This window comes from Oryctolagus cuniculus, chromosome 2 (assembly GCF_051225735.1).
Source record: "Oryctolagus cuniculus isolate XC-2025 breed Fujian yellow rabbit chromosome 2, ASM5122573v1, whole genome shotgun sequence".
Classification (NCBI taxonomy): Eukaryota; Metazoa; Chordata; class Mammalia; order Lagomorpha; family Leporidae; genus Oryctolagus; species Oryctolagus cuniculus.
This window is the reverse complement of record NC_142868.1, coordinates 74,763,716-74,783,848: the sequence shown is the minus strand read 5'-3', so window position 1 is coordinate 74,783,848 and position 20,133 is coordinate 74,763,716. Positions and strand designations below refer to the sequence as shown.

The following is a 20,133-nucleotide window of genomic DNA, read 5'->3' as shown; positions in this document are numbered from 1 at the left end:
GCTTCAATTCTGTGCTTACTTATTGCTTGTATCTACATGTCTGGAGAAAACTTTGAAGAAAGAAATTGTTTGGAAAATTTGATTTGCAGAAAAGATAAATTTGGAACAAATATAAGTGAAATAAATTCATCTAGGAAAAGAGGTTCTTGTTCTGCGAGGAAAAAAAAAAGGTTTTAGGTTGAATGCAAAGGATTGTTGTTGCTTCCTTTTGTCTTTTCCTAATCCAAGCTGAACAGTTAGTTACATTTCTGGTTATCTTGTCCTGCATATTTGGTTATATTTGCGTGCAGAGGGAGCAGAATTAGTCTCTGAAAACAAAATAAAAAGAAAAATGAAAGAAAAGTCAGTAATTCCAAGGGATTGATGCCCATGTCTCCCCCACTGCCCCTTTATTGAATTACTTTACCTGCAGTTTGAGTTGAAATTTTATCTTGGAACTTTAAACTTGTAGAAATGTATTTGATGTTGGGTTTGGAGATGGCAAAACCAAAAGCTGTAGTTTGGAATGCAGAAACAGTGGGACAGGGATCCCTGTTCTGTATGTTTTAGTTCCTGTTTTCCCACTGGTCCAAAAACAAGGTGCAGATGTCTCATCACTGCGAAACCAGCAGTTGGAATGAGGAAGGGAAAAAATGGGTTGCAGTTGGGAGAAACTAATTTGTTGAGGATCTGTAGGAATGCCTGCCCCACTGACTGATCACAGCTGGTCTCTATTGTAAGATTTATTGTCAGGACCTGTGATACCAGTACAGAGGATTATGGCAGAGATTTCAGCTTTTCTTTAGGGCAGGAGGGGTGAGATTTGTTTTTGTGTGACTAAGGGTGCATTGAACTATTACTGAGCTAAAATGAAGATCCAGGATGGACATTTGAGTAATTAGCAGGATTTTGAAAGATTTCTGAGGGCAGTTGATAGGAAGTCTTCTGTACAGTGTGTTCTTTGATCAAGGCTGAGGGTTTTACAATAGCTAAAATTCTGCACTGTTGAGTTAAATTTTTGAAGGAGAGTTTCCAAGTTGCTGAGGAAGGAATTTAGGGGTTTTTTTGGCAGGAACTAATAGGAGCTTATCAAGAAGTGAGATGCCCAGAGACTGCTGTACTTGAGGTTGAGTGGGGCAGAGTGGGGGGTGAAGAAGGTGCCCCTGTATCATCAGCATCAGTAACATTGTTCAGAGGCGTTGCTGCAGCAAGGTCTGTTGATAATCCCTGCCAGACTGATTCTACTTTCACATCTAAGCTACCATGTACGTGTTTTTTTCCTCAATAGGGAGTCCGCTGTTGTTGTTTTAAGATTTATTTATTTATTTGAAAGGCAGAGTTATAAAGAGGCAGAGGCAGAAAAAGGTCTTCCAGCTGCACAGATCCGAAACCGGGAGCCAGGATCTTTTTCCGGGTCTCCCACGAGGGTGCAGGGGCCCAAGCACTTGGGCCATCTTCCACTGATTTCCCAGGCCATAGCAGAGAGCTAGATCGGAAGTGGAGCAGCCAGGACTCGAACTAGCGCCCATAGGGGATGCCAGCATTGCAGATTGGCGGCTTTACCCGATATGCCACAGTGCCGGCCCCGAGAGGCCACTGTTTTAACAGTTAATAGAATAATTGTCTACTGAAGAAAGATCCATGTCTGTTTCTGGTATTGCAGAATCAAGTTAGGGCCTCATGAGAATGTTGGTGGTAGAGTCTTGATGTTGGAAGGCCAAGGACATGGGTGTGAAGTTTTGCCTGGGCCTCTTGGCACATTCTGGCTGGCCGTCCTTCCTATGTGGCTGTAGGTTTCATCCTAAATACGGATCCTGGGTTGCAGCAGCAGCTGCAGTGGGTGTGGCAGTGTAGATCCGTGCCCTGTGCCTCCCAGGTCAGCAGGGGCCTCCAGGGTCCATGTCTGTTATCTCTGTGTGTGGATTTGTTGTAAAAGGGATGAGAGTGTGTGGATTTCTTTTAGCAATGAAAAGCACCTTATTAAATTGAAAGCTCTCATAACCACTTCTGCTAAGTAGCTCTCAAAATTTTAAAATTAATTAGTATATTAATATTAGGTTAAATTGTTAATATTAGACATACGTTTTCCTCTCCCTTGTTGGGACTCTGTTTTGATCAGTGAGTCTCCACAAAAACATTTTCTTTTTTTTTTTTCTTTTTTTTTTTTTTTTTTTTTGACAGGCAGAGTTATAGACAGTGAGAGAGAGAGAGAAATGTCTTCCTTCCGTTGGTTCACCCCCAAATGGCCGCTATGGCCGGCGTGCTGCGCTGATCAGAAGCCAGGAGCCAGGTGCCTCTTCCTGGTCTCCCATGCAGGTGCAGGGCTCAAGCACTTGGGCCATCCTCCACTGCCTTCCCGGGCCACAGCAGAGAGCTGGACTGGAAGAGGAGCAACTGGGACAGAATCAGCACCCCAACAGGGACTAGAACCCGGGGTGCCAGCGCCGCAGGCAGAGGATTAGCCTAGTGAGCTGTGGCACCGGCCGACACAAAAACATTTTCTAAAAGCACAAGATTATTTCTTTACTAAACACTGATTCAAGGGACTCAATAAATGTTTAATAATTACTCATTAAATTGACCCTGTGTGTTTTCACATTCCTTTTCTCCCATCCCATTATATTTCTACAAAATTAGTTCCATGACACAGCTTTTGCAATCGGTATTTTACCAGGCTATGCGTAGTTGAGATTGTTTACAAAGGCTGTTGAGTAACTGTCAGTTCTGAGAAGTTTCTGACGCATGCAGTGCTGTTACTCAAAATCAAATGGGGCAGGGATTTGCCCTAGCCATTAAGATGCTGCCTGGGAAACCCACAGCCCTTAATGGAGTGACCAGGTTCAAGTCCAAGCTGCACTTCAAATCCAGCTTCCTGCTGTTGCAGACTCTGGGAAGCAGTAGGTGATGGCTCAAGTAGTTGCATCTCTGCCACCCAGACTGAGTTACCGATTCTCAGCTATGGTGCAGCCCAGACCCTGCTATTGTGGGTATCAGGGAATGAACCAGCAGGTGGGAGATATCTGTCTGTCTGTCTGTCTGTCTCTCAAATAAGTAAAATAAGTTAAATTGTTTTTTTCAAAAAATAAATTAAAGCATGATGGACAAATGAAATTTTTGTCTTATTTCCCCAGAATAACAGAGAAACTAACTGCACATAAAATACTTAGTAGCAAACAAGCAACACAAACCAGATTTTACCAGATCAAAGCTATATATTTCTATAAGCGTGATCCTGTAAGAATAGTTCTACTTCCTATGTAATCTGGACTGAATTCACTTCAATTTTATGTTGAAAAGATGACCATCACTAATTTATTCTTTTTGGGTTACTTAACTGTCATGCTCATTTGCTTTCATTTGTATGCTACTTTTTCTTTAAAATTTTCATAAACAACATTGTGACCATAGCTCCAGAAAAAAGGATTTCAGAAATGAAAATTCAGCCACAATGCTATAACCGCCTCCATCTCTTGATTTCTTTGCTTCCTTCCAGACCTTTTCTCCTTAAATATGTGTGATTGTAGCATTTGTGTCCTTTATTCACACAAATTGAGCTAATCAAATACTCCATCCGGGAGTGTTTTAGCTAAATGACAAGGGCACCTAATTTTGTCTTCCAGGTGTGTTCCTAAAGTGGAACACAATGTCCCGTTTCCACTTGATTTTAAACCATGAGTGACATGCAGTGGGTCTTCATCTCTGAGTACTTTTTAGTTGGCAATGGTCCCTAATTCTTGATCTTTGTACATGTCTGTTTGTATAAAAATGCTTACGTTTATGAAGTTTAGCCTTTAGTAAATACCCTCTTCCGCCCCGCCCTCCCCCCTCAATTGATTTTTAAATTTTTATTTATTTGAAAGGCAAGCAGACCGAAACCTTCCATCCACTGATCTATTCCCCCAAATGACCAGAACAGCCCCTAGCTGGGGCCAAGTCAGAGGCCAGGAATTCAGTCTGGATCTCCCATGTGTCAGGGACCCAACTACTTTGAGCTATCACTATTGCCTCCCAGGGTGTGTACTGCACATGAGCAGGAAGCTGCATTAGGAAGCAGAGCTAGGACTCAAACCCAGATACTCTGAAATGTGATGCCAGAATCCTGGCATTACAGCTACTGGATTGAACATTTGCTCCACAGTTAGCTTTTATATAACTTCTACATTTCACTTGTTGATTTTTTTATAAGCAGAACATTTCACTACTTTATCTTCTAGGTAGAGAAATAGCTGTTTCAGGGTTAGCTCTTGGTAGAAAGTGATACACTTTTGATTTATGGAGTGTTGATGAGTTTTAACTTGGGGAACCTGATTGCAGTATTAGCAAAATTGGGGCTATCATCTGTGATCTTTGCATCATGCTTTGGCCTTCTGACAGGCAGTGTGGAAGACGCTGAAAATGGGTAAAACTTTTTTTTTACCATCAGGGAGATTTCCACTCCTTTTCATTTTATTTATTTATTTATTTATTTTGACAGAGTGGACAGTGAGAGAGACAGAGAGAGAGGTCTTCCTTTTCCGTTGGTTCACCCTCCAATGGCCGCCACAGCCAGCGCACCGTGCTGATCCGAAGGCAGGAACCAGGGGCTTCTCCTGGTCTCCCATGGGGTGCAGAGCCCAAGCACTTGGGCCATTCTCCACTGCACTCCCAGGCCACAGCAGAGAGCTGGCCTGGAAGAGGGGCAACCGGGACAGAATCCGGCGCCCCGACCGGGACTAGAACCCGGTGTGCCAGCACCGCAAGGCTGAGGATTAGCCTATTAAGCCGCAGCGCTTCCACTCCTTTTCATTTTTTAAAAATTCTTACTTATGTTTGAATTAGCTGCTTTCAATATTGAGAACTTGCAGTTATATTTATGTGTGAATGGTGTTCAGTCAATGAGTTAGTTTTAGTCTACTGGGTTTAATATGAAACTGAATATGAATTAGTTTATAAATATTAGTCCCATCCCAGTAATGTCTCTTAAATGAGAAGTCTTTTAGACTAAGTGTAGAAAATTAGTCTTATATTTTTGAATAAACTCAATGACAATATTAGAGTAAGGTTAAAACCTTATTTATAAAATATCTGTTTTTCACAGAAAATGTCAAGCTCATAAGTTTAGGTTATTGGCAGTGAAGAAAATGAAGGGAATAATACTCAATGTTTGTAGACAATTGTACAGTGGAAGTGCAATGCATGAAGCAAAAGCAAGGCTAACTTTTAATGTTTTTCTTTAATTTTTATTTATTTACTTGAGGGATAGAGCCCCTATCCACTGGCTCACTCCCCAAATGTCTGCAACATGGCTTTTTGGTTTTGGGGGTGTTTTGTTTGTTTTTTGGTTTCATGTGGGTGGTGGATGTGGCACATGAAGCCAGGGGCTGAGAATTCAGTCCAAGTTTACCACATGGGCAGCAGGAACCCAATTACTTGAACCATTACCACTGCCTCCCAGGGTCTGCATTAACAGGAAGCTGGAGTCAGGAACTTGAACCAGGCATTCCAATGTGGGACACAGGCATCCTAGCTGGAGGCTTTATATACTGGGCCAAACACCTGCCCTGCACTTCTGAAAGTTAAATACTTGTAGTTTTTATTGACTGATAACAGCATACACTGTTACAGCCCTGTTCTTCAGTTATGTCCTAGTCTGCTTGCTTAAATGACTTATTAAAGTCATGTGGAACTTTTTCATTTTTTTATTTAAGTTGTACATGTTCATTGGAATTAAAAATAGATATTGACAATATAATATATGAACTCCTTAGAAGTAAAAATTAACCCACCACTTAAATATAACTAGTTAATATTTTGGCTTATTTGACTTGAGACCTTTTTACTGTAATGTGTGTGTATGTATCCATGCGTTATTTTATAACCTGTTTTTCTTTTCAGTATTAGAATTAGCCAACATGTGAGAGATGAGATTTTTTTTGTCTTCTTTATTCATGCCAGTTAAAATATATATGTATGATACTTGATATGGACTTCGGTTTATTCATGTATAAAAATCAAATAAATGTAATAAATATGTGCGTTTTAGTACAAATTCATATTTAAAATAGTTGATAGAAGTTTTAGTTAGAGGGACTGGCACTGTGGCGCAGCGGGTTGACACTCTGGCCTGAGGCACTGGCATCCCCTATGGGCGCCAGTTTGAGATCCGGCTGCTCCTCTTCCAATCCAGCTCTCTGCTATGGCCTGGGAAAGCAGTGGGGGATGGCCCAGGTCCTTGGGCCCCTGCACCCGCGTGGGAGATCCGGCGGAAGCTCCTGGCTCCTGGCCTCAGATCGGCGCAGCTCCGGCAATTGTGGCCATCTGGGGAGTGAACCATCGAATGGAAGACCTCTCTCTTTCTCTGCTGCTCTTCTCTCTGTGTAACTGTGACTTTCAAATAAATAAATCTTTAAACAAAAAAAAGTTTTTGTTAGAAAAATCTAAGCACGTGTTGGGAGGTTTATTTATTTATTTATTTGAAAGAGTTACAGAGAGACGGAGAAGCAGAGAGATTGATCTTCCATCCACTGGTTCATTACCCAGCAACCTCTAGGGCTGAGCTAGGCTGAGCTAGGCCAAAGCCAGGAGCTTCAGTCAGGTGGCCCACATGAGTGGCAGAAGCCCAAGTACTTGGACCATCTGCTGCTGCTTTCCCAGATGCATTGTAGGGAGCTGGATCAGAAGTGGAGCAGCTGGGACTTTGAGCTCACACCATTTGGGATGCTGTTGTTGCAAATGGCAGCTCTATGCCACAGAGCTGGCTGCGAGAATTTTTTTTTAATTCTAAAAAGTTCACATCTGCTCTTTCCTTGGGAATGAAAATGGAGAAGCTCATGTACATTTGATAAGGTAAGAATAATGTAAGAAGCACAATGATCATGTTTTTTTACCTGCTTTTGTCCTGTGCTAGACTGTAATAAGTCCCATAAACTAGAAACCACATTGGTGTAACACCATTCTATATATATTCATACCATGACCCCTGGCTCTATTAGGTCCTGAAGAATCCGAGTTCAGTGAAGGAAGAAAAGACAGAAAATAGAAGACCAAACAATTCACCATTTTGCGAGAACTTAACTAACAAGTGCAGCCATATCTTGGAATACATTTCTGTGAACTTCTCTTTAAAACTTGTATTAAGTGAATAAAAATGGCAAATCTTTTTAATTGCCCAGAACTGCTATTCCTTTGCATCCCAAATGGGCCACTGTCTGCAGCCCTCTGTAAAAGGGAATGTATAAGCAAGGTTGAGCTTACTCAGCCCTCCCGGGACTGCTCTGCACCACACCTCTGTTCACAAGTTGAAAAGAAAAAAAAAAGTATTTTGTCCTTAGGCCTGGGAGCTGCATCACTACCTGGAGGCAGGATGGGTCCAGATCCACGTAAAACCTCCTCCCTTCTCTCTCTCTCTCTCTCTCTTTCTCTCTCTCAGGTTGTCCTCTTCAGAATGATTCCCTGCAGAGCAGCGCTGACTTTTGCCCGGTGTCTGATCCGGAGGAAAATCGTGACTCTGGACAGTCTAGAAGAGTCCAAGCTGTGCCGCTGTCTATCCACCATGGACCTCATCGCCCTGGGGGTTGGAAGCACTCTTGGTGCCGGGGTGTATGTCCTTGCAGGGGAAGTCGCCAAAGCAGACTCCGGCCCCAGCATCGTTGTTTCCTTCCTCATTGCTGCCCTGGCATCCGTGATGGCCGGCCTTTGCTATGCTGAGTTTGGGGCCCGAGTTCCCAAGACAGGGTCTGCGTATTTGTACACTTACGTTACTGTTGGAGAGCTGTGGGCCTTCATCACTGGCTGGAATCTCATCTTATCCTATGTGATCGGTATGTTTCAGAAATGAACCTCAGTTCTGTAGAGTGGCACCCTGAGTGAGAGGCCTTGGTGCTCGGTGGCAGATCTGCATTCATTAGCTGCTGAGTGATCCGGCCGCTTCATTCTACTCATCTCTGAATGTCTTCTCCTGAAACTGCAGAGTTCTGTGCTTCTGCTTCATTTTGGTATCTTTTAGTGGGCTTGAGAATCTGTTTGCTTTAAGTTAATAGTTCTTTATTGCAAACAAAGATTCCACACCTTAGACTTGAGCATTTGATTATGGTTATATAATTGAGAAATTACTAAGACAATTCTATATGTCATTAAAATTTTCAACCTATGGAAACTAACCCATGTACCTGCTAGAGTGGCAAATGATGTTCTGTTAGTTGTCTGCCAGTGATCTTGTGTTTTCTGAATGTTATGTGTCTTGGGAAGGTACCTCAAGTGTTGCAAGAGCCTGGAGTGGCACCTTTGATGAACTTCTTAACAAACAGATTGGACAGTTTTTCCGAACATACTTCAAAATGAATTATACCGGTCTTGCAGAGTATCCAGACTTTTTTGCTGTGTGCCTTATATTACTTCTAGCAGGTAAGAAAACAAATTATGCTTCTCCCCATGATAAGCCAGACTAATTGTCCCAGGAAAATAGGTCCCTACTACATTAGAGACCTGAGTTCTTAACCTCCCCAGCTCTACTCACACTTATATGATAGGCGTGTTTCAAAAATAAACCTAGATTGTGTGGAATGGTAGAAACTTTACTTCTGAACAAATGGTACCTGGCATGCACTAAATAACAGAATGAGACATTTCATAATTTTTCATCAATTTCATAATTTTGTATTTAGAGATTTGCAGGAATGGCAATGAAGTTCCAATAAGGAGGAATGTGTAATTTATTGGTGCAGGTTTATCTTGTAAATAAAACTAAGGATACTATTTCTGGAATGAATTCTGTTCTTCTGTCGTGCTTTCATCAATATAATATAGACATCTGTTTGAAAAGAAAGCTTTCCAATTACTGATTGTCTTTGAAGGAGACAAGCACACTTGAAACTAGAATTTTCAGTAATGGTTAGTGATTTAGGAAGGCACAGGAATAAGAGAGAAACAAGTTATTACCCTATGATGCCACTTACTACCTTTGGAACACTGAATGATTTCCTTGCTCATCCATGAAATTGAGCTGTCAGTGATATTGCAAACAACGTTCTAAGAGCTTAGTAGATAGCAAGCGCTAAGATGGCAGCTTTTTTTTTTTGTAGGCATAGGTAATCTCTGATGTTCCCTAATATTTGCTTTCATTATTTGAAGCTGTTCTAGCTTGATTAATATTCTTATGTACAGTCCTCCTTAAGCCCATCAAAGATTGGCTGAGAATAAAATCTATAATCACTCCAAAAAGACTGTGAAAAATAGAATTAAATGAGAAGTTGATGCAAAACAAAAAAAATGAAACCCACATGGGAGCCTGCACTGTGACTTATTAGAGGGTTAAGCCACCTCCAATGCTGGCATTACATTTGGGTGCCAGTTTGAGTACCGGCTGCTCTACTTCCAATGCAGTTCCCTACAAATGTGCCTGGGAAAGCAGTAAAAGATGGCCCAAGTGCTTGGGCCCCAGAATCCACATAGGAGACCTGGATGAAGCTCATGGCTCCTGGCTTCAGTGTTGCCCAGCCCTGACTGTTGGGGCCATTAGGGGAGTGAACCAGTGGGTGGAAGATCTCTCTCTTTCTCTCTCCCTCCCTCCCTCTCTCTCTCTCTCTTTCTTTCTCTCTCTGTCTCTCTCTGTCTCTCTCTGTAACTGCCTTTTAGATAAATTAGATCTTAAAAAAAAAATGTGTATGAGAGATCTTCAAACAGTTCATAAAAATGTGTATTATGAAAAAAACTATTCATGAATTTCAAAATTCAAAATAAACTTACCCTCTAATTAAGGTTTTTCATGAGCATTTGGCAATACCCTCAAAGGTTTGTTACCACTTTCTACTTGACTTACCCCAGGTAACCGTCCCTTCCCTTTCCCATCTCACCTTATCTCTGTTTTCTCCCTTGCTTACAACAATGTGACAGAGGTAGCTTTCTATTATGAAATGTTTATCTGAAGAATTCCATCATATAAAAATAGCTTTACCCTTAAAAAAGTCACTAATTAAGTATGTTTTATAGAAATAGGGATAGGGTCATCAACAAAATTTATAGGCCTAAAATATTTTTGCTTCCCAATATCAAGAAAATTCACACCAATTATTTTTCAATGAATGATAGATTTTCTGTTTAAGTTTCTAAACAGCCTAGCTAACATTAAATTAGTTGCATCATGTTTTATTTAGGGATGTTTTCAGCAAACTTAAAATATCCCACTTTAATCTCTAAATGATGTGAAGCATGCAACTATGACAGTTATAACTTAAATTCCGTGGCAAGACCAAGAACTTGCCTACGTCAGGTGTCCTGTGTTCTTTGACTATGATATCTCTCCATAGGCTGAGTTGCTACTTTGATCTTCAAAGATGGTAACAAGAAGGTCAAAACCCTGTACTGCAAATTTCTTACCACTGGAAATTCTTGAGTTATTAAAGGTATAACAGAAGCTTATGCAATATTTAGATGAGATGTTCATTGGTCTCCAGTCTGTTATTAGAAAATGAGACCTTGGGCAAGAGAGCACATGTGGCATGTTGGGAAAACACTGGAGGCTTTGTTATTCTCTGAGTATGTATCAGTCATTCTACATCTAACCAGCTGTCACAGGCATTTGAGGAGCAAACCAGCAGATGGAAGATCTCTGTCTCTGCCAAGTAAATACAAATGTATATACTGAAATGTTTTAAATAATTAAAAGGTATGGAAAGCTGTTTTTTAAGATACTTTATTTGGCTGGCGCTGAACCCTATGACCCAGCAACAAATAACAAATTTAAAAAATACAATGGAGGGGGCCAGTGCTGTGGCACAGTAGATTAATCCTCCACCTGTAGTGCCGGCATCCCATATGGGAGCTGATTCTAGACCCAGCTGTTCCTCTTCCAATCCAGCTCTCTGCTGTGGCCTGGGAAAGCAGCAGAAGATGGCCCAAGAGTTTGGATCCCTGCACCCATGTGGGAGACCTGGAAGAAGCTCCTGGCTCTTGGCCTCAGGTTGGCTCAGCTCCAGCCATTGCAGCCATTTGAGGATTGAATCAGCAGATGGAAGACCTTTTGCTGTCTCTCCCTCTCTGTCTATAACTCTGCCTCTCAAATAAATAAATCTTTAAAAAAAGATCTCAAAATGTTGATTTCTCTCATATGCGTTATATTTTTTGTACTCTGTATGTTAGTTACCACAAATCAGGGGAAATGTATGATATTTATCTTTTGAGGACTGGCTTATTTCATTGAATGTAATGGTTTCCAGTTGCATTCATTTTGTTGCAGAAGATAGGATTTCATTTTTTTTTTTTTTTACAACTGAGTAGTATACCAGGGTCTATATATACCACATTTTTCTTTCTCCAGACATCAACTGATGGACATCTGGGTTGATTCTGTATTTTAGTTATTGTGAATTGAGCTGCAGTAAGCATGGGGGTACAGATAACTCTTTCATATGCTGATTTTATTTTGTTTGGGTAAATTACTAGTAGTGGCATGGCTGGGTCATATGGTAGACCTATTTTGAGATTTCTGAGTAATCTTCATCTGTCTTCCACAACGGTTTTACTAGTTTACATTGCCACCAACAGTGGATTAGGGTACCTTTGTGCCCACATGCTCGCCAGCATTTGTTGTGTTTTTTTATTTTTGGATGATAGCCATTCTAACTGGAATGAGGTGAAACCTCACTGTGATGTTTGTGTGCATTTCTCTGATGTCTAGTGATCTTGAGCATCTTTTCACATGTCTGTGGGCCATTTGTATTTCAGCTTCTGAGAAATGCCTGTTCGTATCCTTAGCCCATTTCCTAATTGAATTGTATGGTTGGTTGTTTTTGAATTTCTTGAGCTCTTTATAGATTCTGGATTTTTTTTAATTTTTTATTTAGTAAATATAAATTTTCAAAGTACAGTTAATGGATTACAATGGCTTCCCCCCCCCCATAATTTCCCTCCCACTCACACCCCTCCCATCTCCCGCTCCCTCTCCCATTCCATTCACATCAAGATTCATTTTCAATTATCTTTATATACAGAAGATCAATTCAGTATATATTAAGTAAAGATTTCAACAGTTTGCACCCACACAGAAACACAAAGTGTAAAATACTGTTTCAGTACTAGTTATAGCATTACTTCACATTGGACAACACGCTAAGGACAGATCCCACATGAGAAATAGGTACACAGTGACTCCTGTTGTTGACTTAACAATTTGACACTCTTGTTTATGGCGTCAGTAATCTCCCTAGGCTCTAGTCATGAGTTGCCAAGGCTATGGAAGCCTTTTGAGTTTGCGACTTCGATCTTATTCTGACAGGGTCATAGTCAAAGTGGAAGTTCTCTCCTCCCTTCAGAGAAAGGTAACTCCTTCTTTGATGGCCCCATTCTTTTCACTGGGATCTCACTCTCGCAGAGATATTCCATTTAGGTCTTCTTTTTTTTTTTCCCCCAGGGTATCTTGGCTTTCCATGCCTGAAATACTCTCATGGGCTCTTCAGCCATATCTGAATGCCTTAAGGGCTGATTCTGAGGCCAGAGTGCTGTTTAGGACATCTGCCATTCTATGAGTCTACTGTGTATCCCGCTTCCCATGATGCATCGTTCTCTCCCTTTTTGATTCTATCAGCTAGTATTAGCAGACACTAGACTTGTTTGTGTGATCCCTTTGACTCTTAGACCTATCAGTGTGATCAATTGTGAACTGAAATTGATCACTTTGACTAGTGAGATGGCATTGGTACATGCCACCTTGATGGGGTTGTATTGGGATCCCCTGGCATGATTCTAACTCCACCATTTGGGGCAAGTCCGATTGAGCATGTCCCAAATTGTACATCTCCTCCCTCTCTTATTCCCACTCTTACATTTAACAGGGATCATTTTTCAGTTAAAATTTAAACACCTAAGAATAATTGTGTGTTAATCACAGAGTTCAACCAATAGTACTAGAACAAAACAAAGAGAAAATACTAAAAGGGATAAAGTATTAAACTGTGTACATCAACACTCAGGACAAGGGCTGATCAAGTCACTGTTTCTCATAGTGTCCATTTCACTTCAACAGGTCTCCCCTTTGCTGCTCAGTTAGTTGTCGCCGATCAGGGAGAACATATTAGATTCTGGATATTAATCCATTATCAGTTGCATAGTTTGCAGATGTTTTCTCCAATTCTGTGGTTGCTGCCTCATTTTGTTGAGTGTTTTCTTTGCAGTGAAGAAGCTTCTTAGCTTGATGTAATCACATTTGTCTGTTTTGGCTTTGATTGCCTGTGCTTCTAGGGTCTTTTTCAAGAAGTTTTTGTCTATGCCAGTATCTTGCAGAGTTTCCCCAATGTTCTTTTCTAGTGATTTGATGATATCAGGTCATAGATTTAGATTCTTGATACATTTTCAGTTGATATTTGTGTAAGGTGTAAGGTAGGGTTCTTCTTTCATGCTTCTGCATGCATAGATCCAATTTTTCCTAGCATCATTTGTTGAAGAGACAATTCTTTCTCCGGGATTGATTTTATCTTGTTTGTCAAAAATTAGTTGGTGTAGATGTGTAGATTAATTTCTGAGGTTTCTATTCTATTCCATTGGTCTACATGTCTATTTTTGTGCCAGTCCCAGGCTGTTTTAATTATAGTAGCCCTATAGTATGTATTAAAGGATGATTATGTCAGTACTGCTTATGATTATAAAAAGCCAATAGTGATATCAGTGCCTATAAAAGAAGGCATTAAAGTATGGTACCTCAATGGATTAGAAGACTATGCAGCTATTAATAAAGTTATGTGGAAATTGTGTGTGTATATGTATATGTATTGTTTGTGTGTGAGTGTGTGTGTGTGAGAAATTCTGGGGGGAAACCCACAGTTCATCTTTATTGTCTTCATGCTTTTCTGTATCCTCAAATTACTTTAGTAGAAAAATTGATTTAATAATCAGAATGTAAAAATATAGTAAAATGAGAATCAGTTTAACAAAGTGCTTGTCAGCATGAACATTGAATAATGCTTTCCTATTCATGTATATCCAGTAATTACCTGGCAGAGATAATGACTGAGCTTTTACTTTTTAAAACTTTATACCCAGGGGCCTGCTCTGTGGCATAGCAGGCAAAGCCGCTGCCTGCAGTGCCAGCATCCCATATGGGCACAGGTTCTAGTCCCGGCTGCTCCACTTCTGATCCAGCTCTCTCTGTGGCCTGGGAAAGCAATAGAGGATGGCCCAGGTGCTTGAGCCTCTGCACCCACGTGGGAGACCCAGAAGAAGCTCCTGGCTCCTGGCTTCAGATTGGCACAGCTCCGGCTGGTGCAGCCAACTGGGGAGTGAACCAGTGGATGGAAGACCTCTCTTTCTTTCTCTCTCTGCCTCTCCTTCTCTCTCTGTTTAACTTGACTTTCAAATAATAAATGAATAAATCTTTCAAAACAAGTTTATAACCAATAACCTTGAAAGCTTTGAAAGGCTTTTTTAGAACAGCCTTTCATTAAAATTAAGTGTTACTTTACATCTCTCTACCATTGGTAATAATAGCCAAAGTTACCAGATGTATATGTTTCTTAGCAGAAGGCATAGACTGCCATCTGAGGTTGACCTGGTTCTGTGCAGCAGCCCTTGTTTCACAGTCAGATGACTGATGGGTACAAACTAGCAATGGAAATGGGTAAATGGGAGTTAAATACAACAGGACTTTAAAAGGTCATGAAAAATGAAATTAAAAGATGTTTTAGCACCAAAAAAGTTGAAATCCATGAATAGCTTTTTCATAGTGCTTTTATTTTTCATAGACTTTTTGAGGTCATCTTATATAGAAATGATGGTGAAATGATACCACAGATCTTATATTTGCCACAAAATGTCATGGCCTTTACTAAAATTTTAGGTAAACACTGAAATGCTTTCTTTTTTCCTATAGGACTTTTATCTTTTGGAGTAAAGGAATCTGCTTGGGTGAACAAATTCTTCACAGCCGTTAACATCCTGGTCCTTCTCTTTGTGATGGTTGCTGGCTTTGTGAAAGGAAGTGTGGCTAACTGGAGGATTAGCGAAGAGTTTCTCAAAAATGTATCAGCAAGTGCCAGGTATAATACTTGGCTGTCTCTGTGTCTCTTTCTATCTCCCTGCCTTTCAAATAAATGGAAATAAATAAATAACATTTTTAAAGTGGGTGGGCATTTGGCACAGCAGTTAAGCTGCCTCTTGGGACACTTGCATGCCATGTTCAAGTGCTGGGTTCACGTCCAGGCTCCTGTGCCTCAAATCCAGCTTCTTGCTAATGCACACCCTGGGAAGCAGCCGGAGATGCTTCAAGTCCTTGGGCCCCTGACACGCAGGTGGAGACCCAGATTGAGTTCCAGACTCCTGCCCTTAGCCTGACATTAGGTCAGGTTAGCTCAGCTGTTGCAGGCATCTGTGGAGTAGACCGGTGGATTGAAGATCTGTTTCTTTATTTCTCTCTCTCTTTCAGACTTTCAAACAAATTAGAATTAAAATTTTTTTAAAGATTGCGTTTTTTCCCTTCTTTTTTATAATGTTACATTTTAAAGAGGTTATGGGTGACAGCTTTCCTCTGAACAATAGTTGTCAAACTTTCTGCTCCCGAGCCCTGTCTGAGGGGGCTGCTGTATTGCAAGACTTCATTCCTGGCTCCCCCAAACTGTACTCACAGTTGAGCAGCTATGTGAGGCCACGGCTGCTGTTCCCAACCTCAAGCTCTGCTCCCAGTTTTGGGGAAAGAGCAGGGGCTGGATCCTAACTGTTCATTGGAAAGAACTTCCTCTGTTCCCCAGTGATTCACCACCTCCAAGTGATGAGCATTCTGAAGTCATATATCCTTATGTTCATCCTGTGGGGCCACCGTTCAGTTCATTGCATTCTTTCAGCCTTGTAGTAATTTCCAGGCCTTGTTTTTTGGAGAATGTTGTTAGTTGCATAAGCAGAACTACGATTACAGGAAGTTTCCATTACATAGACTGAATTACATCTAAATGTTTTTCTTTATATTATTTATACTCATTCTGATGAGGGAGAAAGTTGGCATCCCCTGACTTTTTATACCATTTTTAACATAAAATATTCAACTTCTGTAATATTCATGAAGCCTAGAGAGTTTGGCTTTACTTTCTCAAATGTCTCCATGGTGAATTGGAAGGACTTACACCATGCCTTACTTTGTGCTTTGGAATCCATATATTGTTATAGGGAAAAACATCCACAGGAAGAGAAAGTTTCCTGTCATTATCTCAAAGCATGGCCTACTTTAGTCTCTGTTTTTGAAATCTTGCCTGACTGGGGTTCCTCCCAGTGTGGGGCTGGCCCTTCTGCAAGTGCTGTGGGTGCAAGGTGACATTTTCAGGGGCTCCACCAGTCTGTAGGACAGAATGAGAGAAAAAGGTTTTTGCTTTAGTTTTATGAACATCACCTCCAATGAGCTGATGAAAACAGCAGCCTTCCAAGGATGGGATTCTACATAAGTCCCCAGAAGGAACAGTTTCCCATGAAAATGACTTTCCAATGCATTTGTTCTCTTCCTTAGAGAGCCTCCTTCTGAAAATGGCACAAGTCTCTATGGGGCTGGTGGCTTTATGCCTTACGGCTTTGCAGGAACTTTGGCTGGTGCTGCAACTTGCTTTTATGCCTTTGTGGGATTTGATTGCATCGCAACAACTGGTAAGAGCAGTATCTTGACGCAAGGATGTGGAAAAAGGTGTTCCTCCCACCGTATGAGTAGTCTTGTATTGCAGTAGGGAGTCCAGTGAATAGGAGAGGGATTTAGGGTAAGAAGATCATTTGTTCCAGAACCAGTTGTGACACCTGCTGTATATGAGCAAAAGGAACCTTAATGAAACTCCCTCAGCCTTGATTTCTATATCAGTAAAACTGAGAGAGCAGTACTTAGCTGTCAGATATGATGAAGATGACCTAAAATACGACATATGAACAATACTTTGCAAGCTGCTGAATACTTAGTGTTAGTCATAAGTACCTCTTGTGGCCTTCTATCTGGAAGTACCATCAAAATATGTAATAACTGATGATCATCTTCAAAGTTGTCTCTACTTTCATTAAACAAAATATATTGTGATAGTTCTTTCCTCATTATGCCACACGGAAAACAGTTATGCCAAAATGAGTGCTTCCTCTGTGTTCCTGTCCTTGTAAGGCCCTCTAATTGACTTTATTTTTTTTTTTTTTTTTTTTTTTTTTTTTTTTTTGACAGGCAGAGTGGACAGTGAGAGAGAGAGACAGAGAGAAAGGTCTTCCTTTGCCGTTGGATCACCCTCCAATGGCCGCCGCTGCAGCCGGCGCACCGCGCTGATCCGATGGCAGGAGCCAGGATCCAGGTGCTTTTCCTGGTCTCCCATGGGGTGCAGGGCCCAAGCACCTGGGCCATCCTCCACTGCACTCCCTGGCCATAGCAGAGAGCTGGCCTGGAAGAGGGGCAACCGGGACAGAATCCGGCGCCCTGACCGGGACTAGAACCCGGTGTGCCGGCGCCGCAAGGTGGAGGATTAGCCTATTGAGCCACGGCGCCGGCTCTCTAATTGACTTTAAATGCCAAATTTTATTAGAATAAAAAACATACTTTTTTTTAATTGAAGCTAGAGTTTCTTATACATAGATGAAATAAACTTACCTGAAGCCTATTTAAGGGTCTATAGAGAACCTTAATAGAGATTTAGCCTCTGTGGATGAATTGTTTTCCCAAAACACTTGATAGTGATGTTCTGTCATTTTTGTCTGATTGGTTTTCTTCTTCTGGAAGCAGGGAGATGCCTCACATAGCTTCTCTTCTCCCTCTGTGAATTGAATTTTTATGTAATGGCAAAGCACCTTTAAGAAGAGAAGAAATTTCTCATAAAATGGTTGATCAAGAGAAGAAAACAGAAGGGACAAAACCAGAGTAGATTTACAGTGGAAGAAAGGAAGAATCTGATGCAAATTAAGTTCTTTGTCTGTGAATGTCTTACTAAACATGCACATTGTTTATTTATATTTCCCTAGGTGAGGAAGTGCGGAATCCTCAGAAAGCTATTCCCATTGGAATTGTGACTTCTCTGCTTGTCTGTTTTATGGCCTATTTTGGGGTCTCTGCAGCCTTGACCCTCATGATGCCATACTACCTCCTGGATGAAAAAAGCCCCCTTCCTGTGGCATTTGAGTATGTTGGATGGGGCCCTGCCAAATACATCGTTGCTGCGGGCTCCCTCTGTGCGTTGTCAACAAGGTACATGGCTTGGCCTTTGCAGCAGCGGCTGTTTGAGGTCCTTCTCAGTTTGGTCGCTGTCTAAAAAGTTGCTTTTGTGTGCTTTCAAAATATCCAATCTTGAGGAACATATTATGCAACTATGTGTTCACTGAATAATTTGCCCAGGATTACATATACATATCCTAAATCATGGAGAACTGCCCCTCCCCCACATTCAGAGACCATTTTTCCAAGATGGTGATGGGCCAGGCTTCAGTAGGAATGCTTATAGCACTTGTACACACAGACATACATACACACACACACACACACAGATACCCCAAACATATGTACGTCACACGTACACATATATGGAGGTTTTATAAAACCCAAGATGCTTCTTCTAGTATGCTTCTCTGCTGATTTTGGTGTTTCTTTAAGCACTATAGACAACCTGAGATTATGGACGCAGATCAACATTTCTTGCTCTGTTTTTAAGTGACTATGAGTCTGTGTGAGAAGCAGCTATGTGCACTGTCCCGTTTAAATACCATGTGCTTTTAATTGTGGAACACTGACAGTTCCCTCTTAGCACCAAGCTGAGTGACTTGGTCTAGAAACAGCAATGATCATTCTCAAGTTAATGGTGGAAATTCTTAAAATATGTATGTGAAGAGAAAAAGGTAGTTGATGTTCAAGGGTCTAGATCTTCAGTAGCTGCTTGTTTTAATAATTATGCTTGTTTCTCAGATTTTCTGAGCTACTCATATTTCAAATTCACATAAGATCATAAGAAATACATTTTATTCTACTTTTGTATCATACTAAATGTTGACTGTTCTCATAAAGTGAAAATTAATCTTTTTATGTGATCTCTAATTTTTAAAGTGAAAATAATTGTCTAAACGTTTGAAATTAGAAAGCTAAATTTTAAAATTAATTCCAGCTAGCTTTGTTTTGCCTTCAAATCCCTTATAATATTAAGTGGCAATTAAAAATTACCCTTTTTGTTTCTCAATCATCGGCCAGTGCTGAAATTTATTTTGAGTCACTTCAAATAGTTCCAAAGTGTAGAGTGTGAAAGTACCACACCACAATGGTCCAGAGAAGGGCAGAGATTCAGGTCTGTCCAGGCTCACCCCAGATGTGTGAAGAGATAAAATGGCTTTTTTAAATAAAGTACTTGTTTTCTTTTTCTTGGTCACTTTTTACATTTAATTCATGTATGGAGTAGTGCAGTCAGTACAAGTAATTCAAAAGCAAAAATTGTCCTGTTAAACTTCACTGTTACTAACTTTTTAATTATGGCTACTTCTGTGTACTAAATTTATAATTTTTTTATCTTTCTTTGATTGTCTTTATCATGCCAGGAATTATTACTAATTTGATAAAGATTGGGTTATATGGGAAAAAATAATGGTGAATACAAAATTCATAGTTACTGAGTAAATGAGTTAACTGTCATTATGAAATAAAATTATTTAATCTCTTTAATTACCTATCAATTTAGGAATTTTTTTCTCAGTTATTGCCACTGAAATTGTCTTAGTGGTATTTTGCAAAACCTTAATTATTTGGTTGAAATTCAGTAATAATCATGGGTAAACACAAATTACTTCTGATACTGTGATACTAATTTTTCTTGGTAGATATCTGCAACAGAATAATGAATAGCACAGTGATCAAAGTGACAGATATTTGTAAATGCCCAATCCTGGTGCATTTTAAAATAATATGACTTTGTATTCAAAGCTACTATGCTGAGTTTTATACAGTTCAGTTCTGGGATGTAATCTTGCATGAATTTGTCTGCTCTACTGCATGTCTTTGCTTTTTATTCAGTCTTCTTGGATCCATTTTCCCAATGCCTCGTGTAATCTATGCTATGGCGGAGGATGGGTTGCTTTTCAAATGTCTAGCTCAAATCAATTCCAAAACGAAGACACCAATCATTGCTACTTTATCATCGGGTGCAGTGGCAGGTGAGAGTGAGTTGATTTTATTAAGAAAAGGGGGATCTTTTCTCATCAAGGACTCTAGAAAAA

General features: G+C 40.4%; 1 protein-coding gene across 9 annotated transcripts in view; it reads left to right on the top strand.

The window, feature by feature from the left end:
• SLC7A2 (solute carrier family 7 member 2) overlaps window positions 1–20,133 on the top strand; it is an 88,208-nt gene that overhangs the window by 49,965 nt on the left and 18,110 nt on the right. For 3 of the 9 annotated variants that reach the window (XM_008251096.5, XM_008251103.5, XM_051842593.3), the window contains exons 2-7: window positions 7,388–7,778; window positions 8,206–8,361; window positions 14,816–14,981; window positions 16,436–16,569; window positions 17,905–18,127; window positions 19,931–20,070. In XM_008251096.5, coding sequence (XP_008249318.1) covers window positions 7,403–7,778; window positions 8,206–8,361; window positions 14,816–14,981; window positions 16,436–16,569; window positions 17,905–18,127; window positions 19,931–20,070 — 1,195 coding nt within the window. In that variant the 5' untranslated portion in view covers window positions 7,388–7,402. Of the gene's footprint in view, window positions 1–2,845; window positions 2,989–7,387; window positions 7,779–8,205; window positions 8,362–14,815; window positions 14,982–16,435; window positions 16,570–17,904; window positions 18,128–19,930; window positions 20,071–20,133 lie in introns of those variants that run through there. The other 6 variants (XM_070068470.2, XM_070068471.2, XM_002709509.6 and 3 more) reach the window with 5 other exon arrangements.